This window comes from Argentina silus, assembly GCF_951799395.1.
Source record: "Argentina silus genome assembly, chromosome: 19".
Taxonomy (NCBI): domain Eukaryota; kingdom Metazoa; phylum Chordata; class Actinopteri; order Argentiniformes; family Argentinidae; genus Argentina; species Argentina silus.
The window spans coordinates 3672489-3691446 of record NC_139673.1 but is presented as its reverse complement, the minus strand read 5'-3'; the positions used below and the strand labels follow the sequence as shown (position 1 = coordinate 3691446).

The following is an 18958-nucleotide window of genomic DNA, read 5'->3' as shown; positions in this document are numbered from 1 at the left end:
CATTCTGTCATGAGCCAGGAGGATCAAACAGGATCGAGTGTCACACACCACGCATCGCTGTCCCTCTCCCTCCCTCCCTTCTCCACCCTCCACCAATTTCTCTCCCCCTCTCCTCCTTTTGCCACCGTCCCTCCCTCCTTCCTTCCTTTCTCTATCCTCCTCCAATCTCTCTCCTTCTCTTCCCTCCACCCCTCTCTCCATTCTCCTCAAAGCCAAGTAGGTCTAGCAGGGTAGTCTGTCACAGCAGCAAAGACTAACTCCCCCCCCCCCCCACTCCTTCTCTCCCTCACATCCCCCTCCCTCACATCCCCCTCTCACCCTCCTCCATCATGAATTGATCATTGCTTTTTCCTTCAAAGAAAGTGAATGTTATAAAACGGTTGAAACAGGAAAGACATGACTCATGACTTATCAAAAGAAGAGGCTGAGAGTTTTGGTCATGGTGAGGTAACCATCTAGTGCACCTTCTCTTTATTCCCTATCTCAACTGCACATCATGACTCTCTCTCTCTCTCTCTCTCACACACACACACACACACACACACACACACACACATAGAAAATATACAAAAGAAACTGCTTTCCATGCCACGTCGACAGAACACTGATCACAGCGGTACAGTAAAAAAGAAAAAATAATAATCATTCGTCATCTTCATCCTCTTCATCACTGATGACGTACTTCTTGGCCTTCTTGGTGGCGACCTCCTCGTCACCGTCATCATCCTCAGCCTTCCTCTTCCCCGAGCTCTCTCCTTCCTGCGGAGAGGGGAAACATGGCACCATCACTACTACCTGACCAGGAGTCTTGTTGGTGTAAACTGAGGCACTGTAGAACAGGACTGGCTGTGATAACAGTGATCATCGTGTGTTTGGGAGGAGAACAGAGCGGGGAGACTTTTGTCTGTTGACATGGCGATCGGGTTTTTTACCCCGTGTCTCTGGGTGAGCCCTAATAGCTGCCTTTCCCACCTTCAGCCGTAGGTGTCCCTGTGGGTGCTACACCGGCCTGAGTGTGTCCTGATTAGCATCAGCACCGCCACCTGCTGGTAGAGTATGGAAGTGCACTCACCTCGTCACTGTCTAGTTTCTTGGCCTTCAGGAGCCTCTGGGCCTTGTCATCGTCTGAGCCTTCATCACTGTCGGATGAATAGATCCTTGCTCTCTCCTCTGTGGGATGGAGGGAGGGAGGGAGGGAGAGAGGGAGGGGGGAGAGAGAGAGAGAGAGATCAAAGAGTGGGAGGGAGAGGTGTCATAAACCAGTTTTTCAAATCCAAATCCCCGGCTTATCATTCTGCTGGGGTTTACACAGTTCATAACAGGGAGCTTGTGTGTGTGTGTGTGTGTGTGTGTGTGCGCGTACAATCTGTGTGTGTGTGTACTTGTACAGTGTGTGTGTGTGTGTGTGTATGTGTGTCTCCTCACCCCTGAGTCCACTTCCTCCCTTGTATTTGCTCTTGATGGCCGCCAGGCTGACGACCTCGTCGCCCTCGTCGTCGTCGTCATAGCGATCGGGCTCCAGGTAGCCGGCGCTGAGGCCCCTCTGGTGCTGCTTCTCCCTCATCCTCCGCTGCTGGGACTCACGACGGATGGACGCCCGCAGACGCTCCTCCTCTTTCTGCACGGGCGTCACAGTTACAATCACACACTCTCCCGACTGGCAAATTATCCGTTAGCATTTATGGAAAAGTCGGAATGAGGGATCTGCTTCATGGGCAGGGAATCATAATACTACTACTACTACTACTAATGATGATGATCTAAGACATGAGAGGGAGTATGTATGATACTAATTGGCAACATCAGCACGGTCTGTAATATTGTTTATGGCAGAACCAGACAGCATATCTGTTTCCACTAGTTGGGCTTCCATTCACATGACATCAGAGCCTCTTCATAACCATACACTGCAGAACTCCAAAGAGGAGTTGATGTAATCATGTTTGAGTGTGACCTGGGATGTTTGAGTGTGTGTGTGAGAGGTACCTTGATCATCTCATTACGCTGGGACTCGGGATCACGTCCGGCCATGGGCAGGATTCTGATCTTCTGGGTTTTGGAGCAGCGGTCAGCCAGAGACAGCGTCATCTTCCTGTGGGTCGCACTGTCTGTGGAATGGGGTCTGGGGGGGACGGGGGACAAGAGAACACACACACACACACACACACACACCACATTAATCACAAGTGGCCACACACACACACAAACACACACACCACATTAATCACAAGTGGCCATACATACACACACACACACCACATTAATCACAAGTGGCCATACATACACACACACACACACCACATTAATCACAAGTGGCCATACACACATACACACACCCTTTGTTCTTTGTGTACTATTGACTGTGCCAATACTTTGGCCTGAGGCCAGTACAAAGTCTCCTATCAAAACAAAAACAAGCAATGTTCTTCCATGTAATAACTTCTTAAAAAAGTACATGCCTGATCAAAAGCCAACAGCCCAGCGGTCCCTCTACGGTGACGGCCTGGCAGGGGGGGGGGGGGGTTGTAAGCAGCTTTGGGGCCAGCAGCGGCGGCCTGTGAGCTAACCTAGCGCTCTGTACAGGACAGGACAGAACACCCCCCCTAAGGGTCTAAGAGGCTTAACAATGTGACTTAACACTGAGTGGGGAAAGACCTCCACATGTTGTAGGGAGGTAGAACAGCATCCAGAACATTTCTGAACGGAGCTTAGATGGAGTGTGTTGTTGTTGTTGTTTAGTGTTCCATGATTAAATCCTGAAGGCTACTTGGTGCCCGTGTGTTGGCTGAGGGTTCAGGGCTTGCTCAGACAGGGGGCCGGGTTCACAGTGTGTTGGCTGAGGGTTCAGGGCCTGCTCAGACAGGGGGCCGGGTTCACAGTGGATTCTGTTTTTCTCCGTAACACTGCAAAGAACATTTCTTTGTGTGTGTGTGTGTGTGTGCGTGCGTGTGTGTGAGATACTTGAAGTTTCATGAACACAAACCGTGTGTGTGTGTGTGTGTGTGTTAATGACACGTTGGAATACAGTATATATTCATGTGTGTGTGTGTGTGTGTGTATTACCTGAAGGTGAGCTTGGTCTTGAACACAGCCTGCCCCTGCAGTCCAGTGCCCTGTCTGATGAACAGGTGGTTGTGGTCTCCTTGTAGAGGGGCTTTGTACACATCAAACACCTCGTTACCCAGGTGGAGGGACATGCTGTGGATGGAAACACACACACACACACATTTTGACAACATGCCACACACACAAACACACCTTGCCTCCCACCCCCCTCCCACATACAGGTTGAGATGTTAAGTGCTAGTTCATCTGTGTGTGTGTGTGTGTGTGTAAGTGTGTGTGTGAGAGTGTATGTGTGTGTGTGTGTATGTGTGTGTGTGTAAGTGTGTGTGTGTGTGTACACTGACCTGCCGTCGGACCATTTGACGATGCGTGCGTTGCTCTCCCGGGTCTCATTTCCTTCCTCATCTTTCTTCGCTCGCCACCGGATTGTGTTCTCCACCTAAACCAAGGAGATGGCATGAGCTCCACACACACACACACACACACACACACACACACACACACATCACCCTGGAAGAGCACACACCTTCAACTTGAGCCTGGTCCTTCCCTCTTCATCCAACATCTCCTCATCCTCAAACTCATCCTCGTAGTACTGGGGGTCAAATGGCCTGCGCAGGACAGGAGCACGTTAATACTGCACACACACACACACACACACACACACACGTGTGGACAGGTGAACATAAGGGGAGTGTCTCACCTGGGCTCCACAGAGAGAAAGTTGGGCAGTTTGACAAAGTACAGGTCTGATCCCAGGTCAGTGCTGACTTTGGGAATCTCCACCTCAATACGGGTCTCAGCGACAGGCTCCTCCTGCTCCCCCTCCATCCCTTCCTCAGCGTCCTGAACACACACACACACACACACACACACACGAGTTAACAATCTATAATAGGGATCGGCTCATAAAACCGATTAGAAGAAAGCTGAGAAGGAAAAAAAAAAAAAAAAAAAAGCAGCTTTGAGAAGAACACCGTAGAACGTAGTGTGACAGAACACAGTATCAATTGCATAAGACAGACTTAGACTTTGACTTAAGTCTAACTTTTGGTCAGACTTAGTCTTAATGTTTGTACAACTGGCTTACTGAAATAAGACTAGTCTTACAGTTAAAATAAGACTGGTCTAGACCCACAGATCGGTCTTAACTAAGTCAATGCCATTGGCTCCAGGGATCAGCTCAGGGAGCACAGGGCAGGGTCCCGCTCGGCTCTCTTGGTGCGTCAGGTGACTCAACACTCTTGGGCCTGGCAGCGTTCAGCGTGTGTCTTCATCATTGGAGTGTATGTGACCATGTGACGTGTCTCACCAGGGGCTGTCCTGGGGTGGGGGGCTTCTCAGCATCGCTGTCTGACGAGATGTCATCTGCCTCCCCAAACAGGTCATCTGCGGCAGGCTTCTTCCCTGTGTGTGTGTGTGTGTGTGTGTGTGTGTGTAGGGTTGGGGGGGAAATAAAGAGACTGTTATAATAGCGCACTATGGATGGAAAATGCAACAGAGGACCATAGTGAGCCACAGAGGGCCATAGTGAGCCATACTGAGCCATAGAGGACCATAGAGGACCATACTGAGCCATAGAGGACCATGTTTCATCCTGGTTACTGTGTGCACTGCTAGAACTGGTGGACAGACCGGAGTCTGTGGGTCTTCAGGTTCCCTTACCTTTCTTCCCTTTCCCTCCCACGTCGCTGTCTGAGTCCGAGTCCGAGGCCGCCTTCTTCTTGGTCTTCCGCCCGATAAAGTCGTCCTCGCTGTCGCTGGCCTTCGGCGACTCTGAGAAGTCATACACACGTCATAGCGTGAGGGGGGGTTATGACTGCCTTACGACAGGTTATGTCCAGCTGACATAGTGACTGAGGAATGCTGACACAGTACAACACCAGCAGACACGGCTGATGGTCATGAGTAGCATGAGAGTCATCAAGGTCAAGGATGGTTTTGCTCTTTTATAGGATAACTGTATGACTGCATATGAACCACATGACTTGGCCCTGTTTTTTTCCACAGGGCATGTGTGAAGTATGATGTACAGGTATCAGGCTCTTTACTCTGCCTGCCTGCCTGTTTGCCTGGATTGTTTGTCTTAACATGGGGCCTTACACACTATGGGGCCTTAGACACTACGGGGCCAACCCGAACCATACTGGGCTGGCTCTGATATCTGATATTAACTATTGTGGATGTGTAACCAGCCCAGCATGGTTGAGCTCTGCTGAGCTCGGTTTGGCTCTGTAGAGTGGGTTAGGGTTCTGTCTGCTGCTGGTGGCAAAGATCATATCCCCTCTTGGGATCAATAAAGTAATATTGATTGATTCATTTAAAATTAACTAAACTGAGGGCATTCCTAGTTCCCTGCATCCCATCACTTCATCCCATCACTGCAGACCAACAACCATTGGCTCTTCACTTTTCAGTACCTGTCTTCTTCCTGCTCCGGTGCCCCGCCCCCTCGTCATCAGAGTTCTCCCTCTCCTCGTCTGACTGCTTCGGCTTCAACTCCTCCTCGTCCTCCGATTGGTCGCTCTTTGCTCCCGTCCATTTCTCGTCCTCTGACTGGTTCTCCCTCACTGATCCCTCCCCGTCAGAGTGGGGGGTCCCCAGCCCAGAGTGGGGTGTGTCTGGGGCAGAGTGGGGTGTGTCTGGTGCAGAGTGCGGGGTCCCTGGTGCAGAGTGGGGGGTCCCCAGCCCAGAGTGGGGGGTACCTGGCGCAGAGTGGGGGGTGCCTGGTGCAGAGTGGGGGGTGCCGGGCCCCGATTGGGGGGTTCCGGGTTCGCTGTGCACACTGGGAGAGCAAAGACAAATGGAAGCTAAATGGCATATAGACAAAGAGAGTCATTGTTCCAGATATCCAGACACAGCGCAGGGCCTGGACAAAAACGGCCGTAAGCATCAGCATCATAAGCAATCAGTGGGTGCCAATTTTTTTCTCCAGCAATTTATCTGGTATCACTAGTAAACGGTATCACTAATCACTACTTTGTACCACTGAAGCTTTCCCACTGGGAGAAGCCAACCATGAAGCACGTACCTCCTCTCTGAGTGAGCTGACAGAGCACTGACCCTCCCTGACGGGGGACTCGCCGCCCCTGACATGGGACTGCCTGCGTCTGACCTACGACCCCCTTCTTCCTCCTCCTCATCCTCGTCCCCCCGACGGCCGCACTCTGACCCGCTGTGCGGCTCAGCGTCTGACTGGTCGTTGTCCTCCGGCTCGGAGTGCATGCTGGCCTCTGATTGGTTGCCTGAGTGTTCTGACTGGTTGTCGCTGGCGCTGTGTTGGGTGTGTCTGCTACGTCGCTCATCTTCACTGTCATCCCCAAACAACTCCTTGTTAAAAAAATAAATAAATAATAATTATACGTTAATTAATCTTTAATTACATTTGCACATAGTGACATTTCACTCCAAAACCGAGGTTTGTTCAATTTTTTTCGGATCTTAAAAAGTAGTCTAATTTCACGATGAGTAGATGCAGCTATGCAACTAACAGTTTAGTGACTTAGGGTACTGTTTCGGGATTGAGGATTTTGATACTAAACGTGGTATCGATGTCAACATTCTGGTATCGTGACAACACTACTACTGTGATGTTGCCAGCTCAGACCAAAAGAGCCATGGGAGGAGGAGGACCCACCTTGTTAATACTTGGCTTTGCCTCATCATCATCATCGTCGTCTCCCCCCCTGTCACTGTCGCTGCCAGAGGCGTTGCTGGCTGAACGAGCTCTCTCCGGCTCCGAGTCAGAGCCTGAGCCAGAGGCAGACTCCACTGCTGAGGACGGATGGACAGATAGACAGATAGACAGATAGATAGATAGATAGATAGATAGATAGACGGACACACACCTTACTTTTCAGCTGGGTATAGTCATTATTACATATATCACATCATTCACGTATACAACTTGTCAGTGTGCAGAATAGAGTTCAATGCATTTGCGTAATATACGCAATGCAATGCGTATATTAGCATTTAGGTAGTTATTGTATATGTATAACACCGTTGAGGCCCCGTGTGAAGTAAACATCTCACTGCACCGCTCGTAAGAAACAATAAACAACTTTGACGATGTCTACCGTAGCTAGCCAATGTAGACAGGATGCACTGCAAGAAATACAGATATTTGCTGACTGTGAAGGGTCGTTCAAAATTGCCCGCCCGTACGCGTGAGGACAGATTTGGACCCAAATCATAGTTTGGTTAGCTCACTGAGGGCTAGATACTGGTAGGATTGCATTTGCCGACACCACAATTGGCACTGGTCTTGTTAGCTAGATAGCTAGCTCGCTCGCTTCGCTAGATCGCGTTAGCTATTCGCTAGCTAAAATTCGCAGACAGGTTTTCAGTAATCGGCTATTTGGCTAGCGTGTTGGCGTCACTTTTTAGCAACTTTACCTGGTTGTTCATTGTCGCTCTCCCCATCACTGCCGAACAATTCGTCCATGTCTGCCATGTCTCCTCTGTGTTTCAATCAGCCCTGACTGACAGGAAGTGATTCGGGCGCCTTCGCAGGTTTTGTTTCCGAGTTCAATGACCGCAATAGGATGCAGCTGCATGTATCAGCCACAAGGTGGCGGCAGACACAGACACACATACAGACACACACACACGCAGGGAGATCCTATTCCTGTTTGGTTGTGTGAGCAATGCATTTCTCTCGAACATACCAAGTGACACAATCGCAGTATAGTATACAAATAAAATATCTTTTAGACAATATTAGTTGAAGCCATTGAGTAAATTCTATAGCGCTTCACACAGTTTTGGCCAGGATTAGACACACCCCTCTAATCTGCATGATTGATGTCGCCCACCTGTAGACTAGTAAAAACAGAATCCACGAAGGAATTGTAATGTCGGTTATTTTTCATTTTACTACGCATAATTTACCATAGTATTGATTAGGGACGACTGCATAACGTTAAATTGGATTAATCGACTAAAATGAATAGACCAGCGCTGCACAGATTGTTTTCTGCATGCGATGTGAATAAATCGGGTAGGATCGAAATGGAGGACTTTAAATTTGTTTGCAAACAGCTCAATGTCCTCAACACCGACATCAGATTTTTGTTCAACAAGTTTGATGTCAATGAAGAAGGGCATATTGACTTTAGTGATTTCTCTGCAAGGTTGAATGAGGTTTCTCGCGCCTTGGATCTTGGCCCTTTCTGCAAACCTGCGCAGACGCAGAGAAATGCATGGGAGCAATTTGAAGAGACATTTGATGGTGATTTTTCTTACCTCGGAAGGTATGCAAATATGCCTTGCAGTTTGCAAGCGTGTTTTTCTTCCTTTTTCAGTGTAACGTAGAATGTAATCCACTAACTAAAACAGAGAAGGTGCACATCTTAGCTATCACTTAAAGATAGTGACATTGGATATGGAAAAAACTCTCAGACTGATTAAATGGCTGACAGTTTTGATGATAGGCTGAGGGACCAACTGGCGGAGCTGTACCTGCAGATCCACTCCTCTACAGAGGGCACCTTGCTGCAGCCCTATGAGACCCTGGTCAGAGCACTCGTGAGTGAGAGCAAGGACCATGTTTTACAGAAGCACAGGCTAGAGAGCAGCCTGAGACGGTGAGAGAGCTAGTCAGCTATTCAGACAAGTACAGTATCTGTAAGGAGATGCATAAAGTACAGCGATGCCACAAATGTTTGCATCAAATCATTGTTTCTCTCTGCCGTTATCAACAGGGCAGAGGAGTTGGCCGCTCGCCAGCTGACTGAGCTAAAGGAGGAACTGCAACAGCAGCTCGATCACAGAGAAAAACTTGTGCGTGAAGAGGTGACGCCACAAGATGACGCCGATTATTTCATAAACATTCTCTGATGCCAAGACGGACATAACGGCTGTGTTCCAAAGTGCGTTCTTGCGCTCTACCTAGAGCATATCCGTACTTGCTATACGCTCTAGATAGAGCGCAAGAAGGCATTTTGGAACACAGCCAATGACTTAATTCACAGGATTACTGTAGGCCTCCTGTTTGGTCTGGTGAGTTGAGCCACTCTTTATTTGCGAGCACAGGAACAGCAGCATCTAGAGGCCACTTCAGTGCAGAGGAGACATGACAGGGAGGTGACCGAGTTACAGGCTGTTGTGGAGAGGCTTATGAAGGTGCAGTATGAGCTGATGGTCTCAATTTTATATTCATATGCAGGGAATATACACTCACAGAGCACTTTATTAGGAACACCTGTACACCTTCTCATGGTGGAGGTGGTGTAATGGTGTGGGGAATGTTTTCTTGGCACACTTTGGGCCCGTTAATACCAATCAATTATCGCTTGAATGCCACAGCCTATTTGAGTATTGTTGCTGACCATGTGCATCCCTTCATGGCCACAATTTACCCATCTTCTTATGGCTACTTCCAGCATGATAATGCACCATGTCACAAAGCAAAAGTCATCTCAAACTGGTTTCATGAACATGACAATGAGTTCAGTGTTCGTCAGTGGCCTTCCCAGTCACCGGATCTGAATCCAATAGAACACCTTTGGGATGTGGTAGAATGGGAGATTCACAGCTCGAAAGTGCACCTGAAAGATCTGCAGGAATTGCGTGATGTCATCATGGAGCAGAATGTCAAAGGAATGTTTCCAACATCTTGTGGAATCAATGCCACGAAGAATTGAGGATGTTTTGAGAGCAAAGGGAGTCCCTACCCAGTATTAGTATAGTGTTCCTAATAAAGTTCTCAGTGAGTATATTTCCTTATGAGGCCTCAAGTTCTACGTTGATCCTCAGGAAAATGCAAAACTGAAGAGCTCCCTTGTCAGAGCTCAGACAGACACCTCCCGAATGAAGGAGACGCTGGACCATCTCCGCTGTGAGAGAACAGACCGTAGGTGTGTCCATGAGCGCTTACATTTCATTATTCTAACAATGAATATCTGCATGGATGGGACTTCCTTGTGTGTCATTTATCCTTACAGAGCTGTAGGAGTATAACGTTATACATTTCCCCTCTACCCAGGGAGACAGAGAACTTGAAAACAATGTCAAGAGAGTATCTAAGCCACTCTCGGAGCTGGGAACCCAATAGAAAGCCTAATGAGACACTCGACGTGCAAAAGTCTTCAGCTGAGGATGTTGGACCGAACGACAGAGCAGTACGTCTCAGAGATTGTATATATGACTCATCTAGCCTCTACATCTCCACCACATCCAGCCAAAATAAGTTAATGTCAACCATAATTAAGTTTGTTTTCAGATCAGTTGTTTTCTGCTATCATGGCGTCATTTGATGTTGTGTTCTGTTCCCTTTCCAAGAGCAAGATACGGCCCAGGAGGCTGGAGGAGGTCAGTCCTGTGGGTCACCTCTGCCCGGGCACCACTGCCGCAGCCAAACTCAAACGCCTCCCGGCCTTCCCAACAGAGGTAACGCTGGGTGAGAGGGAAGACATGTCAGACATATGTGGATACATTAAACGCCAGTCACACTTGACTTTGAGTGTTGTTATCGTTGCAGCTATTAAAACCGTATGTGCAGCTGTGACACATCTGCAACGATGCCTTTAATGACGACAACAGTCAAGAGTTAAGTTCGAGAGGCTTAATAAATCATTCCCTCACACAACTGTTCTGTGTTATCAGCAAGCCCACACAGACGCCTGCGAAGATGATGGGTCTGACCCCGTATACAAACTAGTCTTGGCTGGTGATGCTGGTTCTGGGAAGTCCAGCTTCTTACTGCGCCTGAGCACACATGAGTTCAGAAGAGATGCTCAGTCCACAGTGGGTAAGCAAGCAGCTGCCAAGTATACAGCAGGGGTACGCTGGTGTAACTCACATACCATTTTAAACCATTTGAGCAATTGAACATTTTCTGACCTACACAGAATTTCCGCCTTTTGTGAATGGTCTTGTGTTTTAGGGGTGGACTGTCAAACCAAGAGAATGCTGGTGGATGGTGAGAAGACAACCCTGCAGATATGGGACACTGCTGGGCAAGAGAGGTAAGCGCCCGTCAGCCAAATGTTCTACACAGAGAGGGCACAAACTACTGTGTTTGTATTGTGCTGTTTTGACCCATGTCTTTATATCTAACTGGCCTATTTGTAGCTCTGACTGATAAGAGGGGATATATCCCATTCTCTTAGGTTTCGCAGCATCACCAGATCTTACTTCCGCGATGCACATGGGATATTGCTACTATACGATATCACCTGTGAGGACACCTTCCTTAATATCGGGCAATGGATGAACCTGATTCAGGTAGGCTGTTCGTTTTTCTGACCCCCCCCCCCGAGTTCAGGTCAGTGGTTGAGCGACATGGTCATAAAGGTTCTTCACCTCCCAGGTCATGTAGGCTAAGGTGCAGGACACAATCTAGCCCACACACCGCCATCATGATTATAGTATTATTAACGTCTTTCATGTTTGTTTTATGACACTGACTCAACAACCAAAAATTGGCTTCTGGCATTACGACTGCCAATGGCCCCTGGTGTGAGCATTGATTACGTTGTCTTATGATGACTGTTGCACAGATGATTCACTTACTTAAACAAATGTATTTGTTCTACGTCGCTTTGGATAAAGGCGTCCGCTAAATGCCGTAAGTGTGAAATGTAAAAATGTAAACGACCACGTCTTTCCTGCAGGAGTCGACAGAGGGACCGGTCCCCATGTGTGTGATTGGGAACAAGGCTGACCTGAGGTCAGAGCTGCCTGAGGGGAGCTGTGTTACCATGGCCCGAGGAGAGAGGCTGGCCACGGTTCGACCACTTCACCTGTTGTCACATGCGTCAATGAAAGGAATATGTTGCCAGTCACAGGGGGAAGATGTCTCTCTAAGAACGATTCCCTTGTTTCATTTTTTACAGGCTTATAACGCTTTATTCTGTGAAACCAGTGCCAAAGAGGGGACGAATGTTGTCGAAGCGGTCCTTCATCTCGCGAGGTATTTCTTCTTAACTCCTCCTTGATTTCCTCTTTACTGTGCGGTACGCATCACAGGCTTCTGTTAAATTTCCCTTTTTTCCCCTTTTTTTTTTCTCTTTTCTCTCTCTCTCGACAGGGAGGTGACGAACAATCCCGGGTTGAGGCACACGTCTGGTTCCCAGGTTCTTCAGAGTCACACCGATGAGAAGAGGAGCACAATCAGCTGCTGTGGGATGTAACCTCAGAGGCTGCTTTCCAGATGGCTGTTTCAGCTCTGTTCTCATGTTTACTTTCTAGAAGAGATCATATGTCAGTGTGGTCCAGACACACGTTTACATTGTCTGACTGAGAGCAGGTATAATAACCAGTCTGCACAACAATGAGTAATACTGTATGAGTACAAATGTGTATAAAACAATCTTTGTGTAGATATTTAAATAATTATATTGTATAGTTCATTGCATTAAAGATTATTTTAAATCAAACACTTTTCATGATATCCATCAATGAGTTACTTATAATAAACTATCTGTAAATGAATAATTAAGTCAAACTACAAACAACCCTTAATTAAGGTAGTGTTAATGTGTTACAGATCAAACAGCTGTCACACCAGTTTGCTATATCACGCCATTATCCAAAATAATTCGAGAGTAGCTCTGCTTTGCGGGCAGCTGCGGACAGACCATCCTCGTTTCTCTTGGCCTTCATTTGGTCAGTTTACCTTTTAACATTTTGGAGACGGGCAGGTTCACGCTGGTTTCCTCCTATAACCCTAAACGAACACAAGTTCAATTGAAAGCGCAACTGTAGGAATGACATCACTTTATTTCCATGCAAACCTCTCTGCCGCAGTATTCACATTCACAGCATAGCCGACGTGGCAAGGAGGCGCTCGAAATAATCACGGAGCCCCAACGACAACACGCAACAGCTCGACTTCAACCCAGAGCCCCTAATGTGTGGGTTATTTTGTTACAGACCAATTTCAAGAGAATATAACAATGTTAGAGAAATGTCATTAATGTATAATAAACGTAATTCCAGATCAAACAAAAATGCCATATAAATAGAGGATATGGTGATACCCACTGGTCATTTTTATTTGATTTGATACTTTCCGAATTCCAAGGGCCACTCTCTCCCTCCTAGTAAAAGTAGCGCAGCGATAGAGAGATTAGCGCTGTATCGACCCACAAGGAGATTCTGCATGGTTGTCAGAAAGAGGAGTAATGATGTCCTTGTTTACAGCAGATGGCGGTGTAGACTTATGTACACCAAGTCAATGGAAACACACCAGGTACACAGTTTATTATGTGGTTGTTGCCCACTCAAATATAACTACGTAGTTGTGCATGACACAAATTAGCACTCATAATTGGAAAATTGTCTAAAACTGTCCCTTGAGGTGGAACCATAAAATACTATGCGTAAGGGATTCGGAAAAAAATAAGGAGGAGCTCGATTGTTATTTAATTGTGAGAAAACCACACATAGGAATAGCTTCCACAACTTTGAGGGGAAAACATTTTTGGACTCTACTAGGCTCATGTAATGAAGTAAATGAGTCACATTTAAAAATAGAACGGAATCCAGACTTGGTTAAGATGCACACATATGCATTGCTTTAGACACCAATGGCTACAATTGTCGTTCAAACAGTCGTCCAGAGTCCAGAGTCCACACATTGCTGAGATAAGTAAACTGAAGATAAATTGTGAAGGTGTAATTGTTGATCACATAGTTTAACTGTGACTCAATTTTAAAAGGCTTAATTAGGGCTTGAATAGAATGGTCTATCAAGATACCCTTGAATGCGATTGTGATCTGTTCATTGGGCATGCCCGTATGAACTGGTCAGGGGAGAACCACCAGGCCTGAGCCATAGAGATAGATGCAGAGCCAAAGCTTAGTATGAAGTCAACTTCATCTCTGGAATATCTGATAAACGAAAAAAAAAACTCTCTCTCTTTTCATTATTTCCTCATTTTGAAATATTCTAATACCCCTAACATCGACCATTAGAGGACAAAGAAGGTCAGTGAAGAAGACAGCTAACCCTCTCTGCTTTTGTGACCTAATTCGAACTCCTACATTTACAATCAGCCTGACATGTTTTGATGACGAACAACAACAAAGAAAAAAAACATGGCAAAACTACAGGAGACGGATAAACCACGGTGGCTGTCCGTTCCACAGGCACCGTGAAGTGTGAAGGGCTTAACAGCATGTATTACACACTGTGGCTAGTTTATTGGGGTGGTGGCGACAGAGGAAAAACTACTTTGTCTGACTCTTGACTTGTTTTTCCTCGTCCACAGCTGCTTTCAATGTTGGCATCCTGTTAAAACGCAGCTATTTCAGTCTTCCAGTGCAATTACCACCACCTGGTAATTTTGACATTTCTCAGAGCTTCTGCTGTACAGAGACAGAGTGTTCTCGCTATCCCCAGTGAGACTAGTACGCAGCTCGGCCTTTGTTACCACATTGCCACACTGACTACTCCCCTGCCATGTCGGGAAGCAAAATCAGCTTTGGATGATGACATTTACACAGTCATTCAAGCGATTATCAATCAAACAACGCAGTGATTGAAGGAGGATCGTTTGATGAGATCCTTTCTTTTCCACAGGGGGGCCATATTCGGTGTATTGGATGTTTACTTTACTACTATGTTACGACTCTCCCTTTTTTCCCCAAAGATCCTCAGTGCTGATCGTTCGTCAAGTTATCTGTGTTATGAAAACGCTTACGTATCGCAGTGTAAACTTGGTCTCACAAGTTGAATGTATGGCTTGTTCTTCTCTTCTCACCAATGTCATCCATCATCCTGACAGCGTCCAATCCTCTGTCCACAATGATTGATGGCAGTTGCTGATTCCATCTACTGTGCTGCCATAATATCTGTGTTACAGTTATTTGTTTTAACTTTCCTTGACAAGAGAAACTGCACAATGAGTCGGTCTTAAACTAAATGTTTGATGTTATTATTTTGTCATTTTTAATACATTGTGTGTGTTATTGTAATTTCGATCTGTACAGTGCACCATTTCCACATTCAGTTTTGAATCCTTGAGTCAAACACTAAACACAAGCTGAATACAAATCCCATATCATACAGTATTTTACAGGAGTACACATCGATGAACCAGTGAAGTTTACATCTAGATGTGAAATATAAATGACTGTGTTGCCAGCTGGAGTAATGCGGAATTTCGATCTTTTTAACCAACAAGAAACAGGGTAGCGGACAGCTGTGAATTACTGATGGGTCTGGCTCACTTGAGATTCAATCAAAGGGACGGTTAATTTGATTATCAATCAATCGGTCCATGCCTCTACTCTTTATATAATGACTGTTTTATCTGGTCGAGTGTGTGGGATCAGTGTGTCAGGGCCGAATGCAATATGTATGTGTGAGCGAGAGCCAAATAGTCATCCAGGCTTGGCCTAGCAAACATTTTAAATTAAAAGTTGAGCACAGAGAGATCTGCTGTTAATATGAGATGAGTTTTCCACCGTCCTCTGCAGCTGCAGAAGAGTAGAGCACACGCGCGCACACACACACACGCACGTACATGCGCACGCACACACACATACACACACACACACACACACACACACACACATACACACACACACACACACACACCCACACACACACATACACACATACAAGTGTTGAAAAAGTAGTTACATGACCATGTCTATTAGAATCTCAGGAAATGTGAATTCTCATGGATATCGTTGTCATTTTAGATAACACAGTGTCACATTTCACATGTCTTTGTCGTGCTTATCTCATAACATAAATCTCCACACACACACACTATAGAAACAGTGTACACTAGGACATCAACATCGGTTCACGTGTTTTCCAGGAACCATGTTCCCAGGTGGTGAGGTTCTCTTGAAAGGGAATGCTTTGGATAGAAAAGAGACGGGACAGATGAGAATAGAGAAGAGTCTGATACATACAGTACTTCACCTATAGCCCTCATGTTTTCTGGATGGCTATGGGCACGTGTTTGCTTTTCTGGACACATACAGTACAATATGCTCACACAGACTGTAACTATGAGCATTTTTCACATAAGAGATTTATTGAGTAAATACAGCAGTTACTACACAGGTACTCCCCCTGTTTACCTACTGTAGGTATATCTGACTCTCCCGAGGGGGAACACTACATTTATATCAATTAATTGTGTGTGCACACCAGAGTCTCCTTGTGGCTGGGATGAGTCCCGCATTGTCTCCTGATTGGCTTATCTCATCTCCTTGAGTCTGCTGCTCAGCTATGCTACTGTTCCTCTATTACTGGCTGGCTCCCCACTGGGCACATATGGAGGATTATTATGTTGGTAGCTATATTTGAGCCATAAATAAGTAATTGTGCCTCAGCTATTTTGTAGCTGATTTGCAATGTGTTTTTCAGCCATAAAATTGTGGCTCCCCAGAAACATACCATACCAACCTGTGTGTACGGTAGTAACACTGTACTTACTATAGTAGTAACATTTGTTGTCACATAGTTATTGGTCGTTTCACGGTATTGAGTTGAGTGCTATTACTGCATGTCAATACAATGGTGTCACTGGAGTAATTCCAGAGTTACTGCACAGGTACTGCCTCGAGGCAACTTACGGTCGTGTCATTTCTATTTGAGAGAAACTAATTTAGAATTGCGGCTGGGGTATCTGTGGGGTATCTGCTGGGGTATCTGTGGGGTATCTGTGGGGTATCTCCTATGAGGTGTGGCCACAGAAACAGAATCTCACACAGGAGGACCGTCTCCTCTGCCACTGCGTAATTCCTCCACCCCATGTGCATCTCACCTGTACAGGTGGAGAGGCCTATTGTCTACCTGTACAGGTGGAGAGGCCTATTGTCTACCTGTTTTCACAAAGCTGCTGCTGTGCTGCACGTCCCTGGGGGAGCTCAGAGGAGACCCTCCCACAGGATTAAGGGGCAGGACAAAAGAAGGAGTGAGTGAGTGACCTTTTCAGGGCCAGGGCGAGGACTTGTGTCAAGGTGATCTGCAGCACCAGATGGTAGGCTGACTGACGGTTGACCCTGTGCAGTGGGGACTTTGAAGGGGCCAGGAGCTCAAGAGTTAATCATCTTGGGTGGGGTTGGTTCAGTCAGCCTGATAGGGTTTCACTCAAGAATATTATGTCTATATTAAGAGGACTTGAGATTGGTCCGTACTACCCTCGATGTAGTGTTTATTTTAGATGTTATGATAGTTTTGAGCTATGTTTATTTTGCATTGGAAATGCATTGTGCTCTTATGTGAGTGTTTTATGAGTCACACGTGGAAAGTCATTGAAAGATTATACCAACCCACTCTCCCTCTTCCTCCTGCTCCTCCTCCTCCTCCTCCTCCTCCTTCTTCCTCCTCCTCAACCATACAAAAACAAGACAATCAGAGTTAGAGTTAAAATGTTTTTGATTCGGTGAGTCAGACAGTTTTTTTATTGGTGACAGAACATGCAGTCTACCGTTCAGAGTAATTGAATGTGCTTTCACTGCTAGTATACAACTGGAACTGAACAAAATCATTAACCAGGTGGAACATTTAAACTTTTTATTTTTGTTGTGTGCCTTATATAACATGTTTTTCAACTGAAATAAATGGATGTAATGTGCTTCCGCTTATCAAACGAGGCCAATTGTTCTCACTTTTCTGTTGAATTACAAAACATTGTCACTTGTCATATATAGACAGATAACTAGATAGATAGATAGATAGATAGATAGATAGATAGATAGATAGATAGATAGATAGATAGATAGATAGATAGATATAGATAGATAGATAGATAGATAGATAGATAGATAGATAGATAGATAGATAGATATAGATAGATAGATAGATAGATAGATAGATAGATAGATAGATAGATAGATAGATAGATAGATAGATAGATGGATAGATGGATGGATGGATGGATGGATGGATGGATGGATGGATGGATGGATGGATAGACAGATAGATAGACAGACATTATTTCCTTGATTTTCCTTGACTCTGTTTGTTTCACTTCCATTGTATGACAGGACAAGTTAATTTACAAACAACAACACAGCTGTCCAGATCTTATATGGATAATGTTTTTCACTTTTACATCTTTCTGGGTCTTTCATGTGCTTATGGATGTGTTTGATCTATATGTGTTTAATCGTACGGATCTGGATTGTGTCTGATCTTTTCTGCTGGAAAATTCATCTGTTGTTTTAAAAACATGACTAATAAATGAATAATATATGATTAGGGTTAGGGTTATAACTGAAGAATAAAGCTTTTTGTTGAATTCTCCTCCTTTCCGCATTGCTCTTTAACAATATTAAATATGTTTAAGATATTAATATTATGTTTAAGATATTAATACAAAAAGTGCTCCCTTTGACTGACGTCATAACTGGTATCATTAAGGCAATGAGATTAAACAAGGATAATGTCCAGATGATGTGTCTCGGAGTGGTTGCCATGGTAATACGTGGCTACGGCTGATGCAAATGCAGACTTTAATTTGCGAAATAATGAGAAAAGAGGCACAGGATGTGGTTTGTATCAAAGTATCGATCCATCCTGAGTGTATCCTTGTCAACCCAGCCTGTTTAGACTGTTACTGTTGAAATCTGCATTTTGGAGGAAGCAGCACAACAGAGACAGGGCTCCACAGCTTTGTTACACTGCAAAAAACCCAACAAGTCTAGTACAGAAAACGCAGTGTGTGATGTCGACCTTGTTTTTCCCCCTGTCTACCTACTGTAGGGATATCTGACTCTCCCGAGGGGGAACACTACATTTATATCAATTAATTGTGTGTGCACACCAGAGTCTCCTTGTGGCTGGGATGAGTCCCACATTGTCTCCTGATTGGCTTATTTCATCTCCTTGAGTCTGCTGCTCAGCTATGCTACTGTTCCTCTACTACTGGCTGGCTCCCCACTGGGCACATATGGAGGATTATTATGTTGGTAGCTA

General features: G+C 45.7%; 2 protein-coding genes across 4 annotated transcripts; one reads left to right on the top strand and one right to left on the bottom strand.

The window, feature by feature from the left end:
- Nucleotides 1-437: 437 nt before the first annotated feature.
- On the bottom strand, nucleotides 438-7541 carry LOC310819712 (uncharacterized protein). Of its 2 annotated transcripts, none has more exons than XM_083691053.1 (14): nucleotides 7465-7541; nucleotides 6704-6840; nucleotides 6098-6396; nucleotides 5487-5851; nucleotides 4732-4842; nucleotides 4379-4473; nucleotides 3770-3912; nucleotides 3593-3677; nucleotides 3411-3505; nucleotides 3064-3198; nucleotides 1987-2122; nucleotides 1426-1618; nucleotides 1073-1170; nucleotides 438-759 (listed from the first exon to the last, which is right to left on the bottom strand). In XM_083691053.1, the coding sequence occupies exons 1-14, from the start codon at nucleotides 7520-7522 to the stop codon at nucleotides 643-645; spliced, it is 2067 nt and encodes a 688-aa protein (XP_083547179.1). In that variant the 5' UTR covers nucleotides 7523-7541; the 3' UTR covers nucleotides 438-642. The 2 variants fall into 2 exon arrangements, with proteins under 2 accessions (XP_083547179.1, XP_083547180.1); XM_083691054.1 differs by having other exon boundaries at nucleotides 6704-6837.
- A 472-nt stretch (nucleotides 7542-8013) lies between these two features.
- Nucleotides 8014-12362, top strand: LOC310819695 (ras and EF-hand domain-containing protein-like; the record flags this gene model as incomplete). 2 transcript variants are annotated; one of them, XM_083691032.1, is made up of 13 exons in its annotated part: nucleotides 8014-8321; nucleotides 8502-8654; nucleotides 8772-8850; nucleotides 9103-9192; nucleotides 9826-9926; nucleotides 10055-10190; nucleotides 10351-10458; nucleotides 10675-10819; nucleotides 10955-11036; nucleotides 11181-11295; nucleotides 11685-11798; nucleotides 11907-11983; nucleotides 12101-12362. In XM_083691032.1, the coding sequence occupies 13 exons, from the start codon at nucleotides 8014-8016 to the stop codon at nucleotides 12201-12203; spliced, it is 1611 nt and encodes a 536-aa protein (XP_083547158.1). In that variant the 3' UTR covers nucleotides 12204-12362. The 2 variants fall into 2 exon arrangements, with proteins under 2 accessions (XP_083547158.1, XP_083547157.1); XM_083691031.1 differs by having other exon boundaries at nucleotides 8490-8654.
- Nucleotides 12363-18958: the final 6596 nt, after the last annotated feature.

What these genes read in the sequence shown, in the direction of transcription:
- LOC310819712 (XM_083691053.1), bottom strand. Translation starts at nt 7,522, where the DNA reads ATGGCAGACATGGACGAATTGTTCGGCAGTGATGGGGAGAGCGACAAT. An exon ending in CAAAGCCAAGTATTAACAAG is followed by an intron (nt 6,397 to 6,703) that starts GTGGGTCCTCCT and finishes TTTTTTAACAAG; the next exon opens with GAGTTGTTTGGGGATGACAG. An exon ending in TTTCTCTCTGTGGAGCCCAG is followed by an intron (nt 3,678 to 3,769) that starts GTGAGACACTCC and finishes TGTCCTGCGCAG; the next exon opens with GCCATTTGACCCCCAGTACT.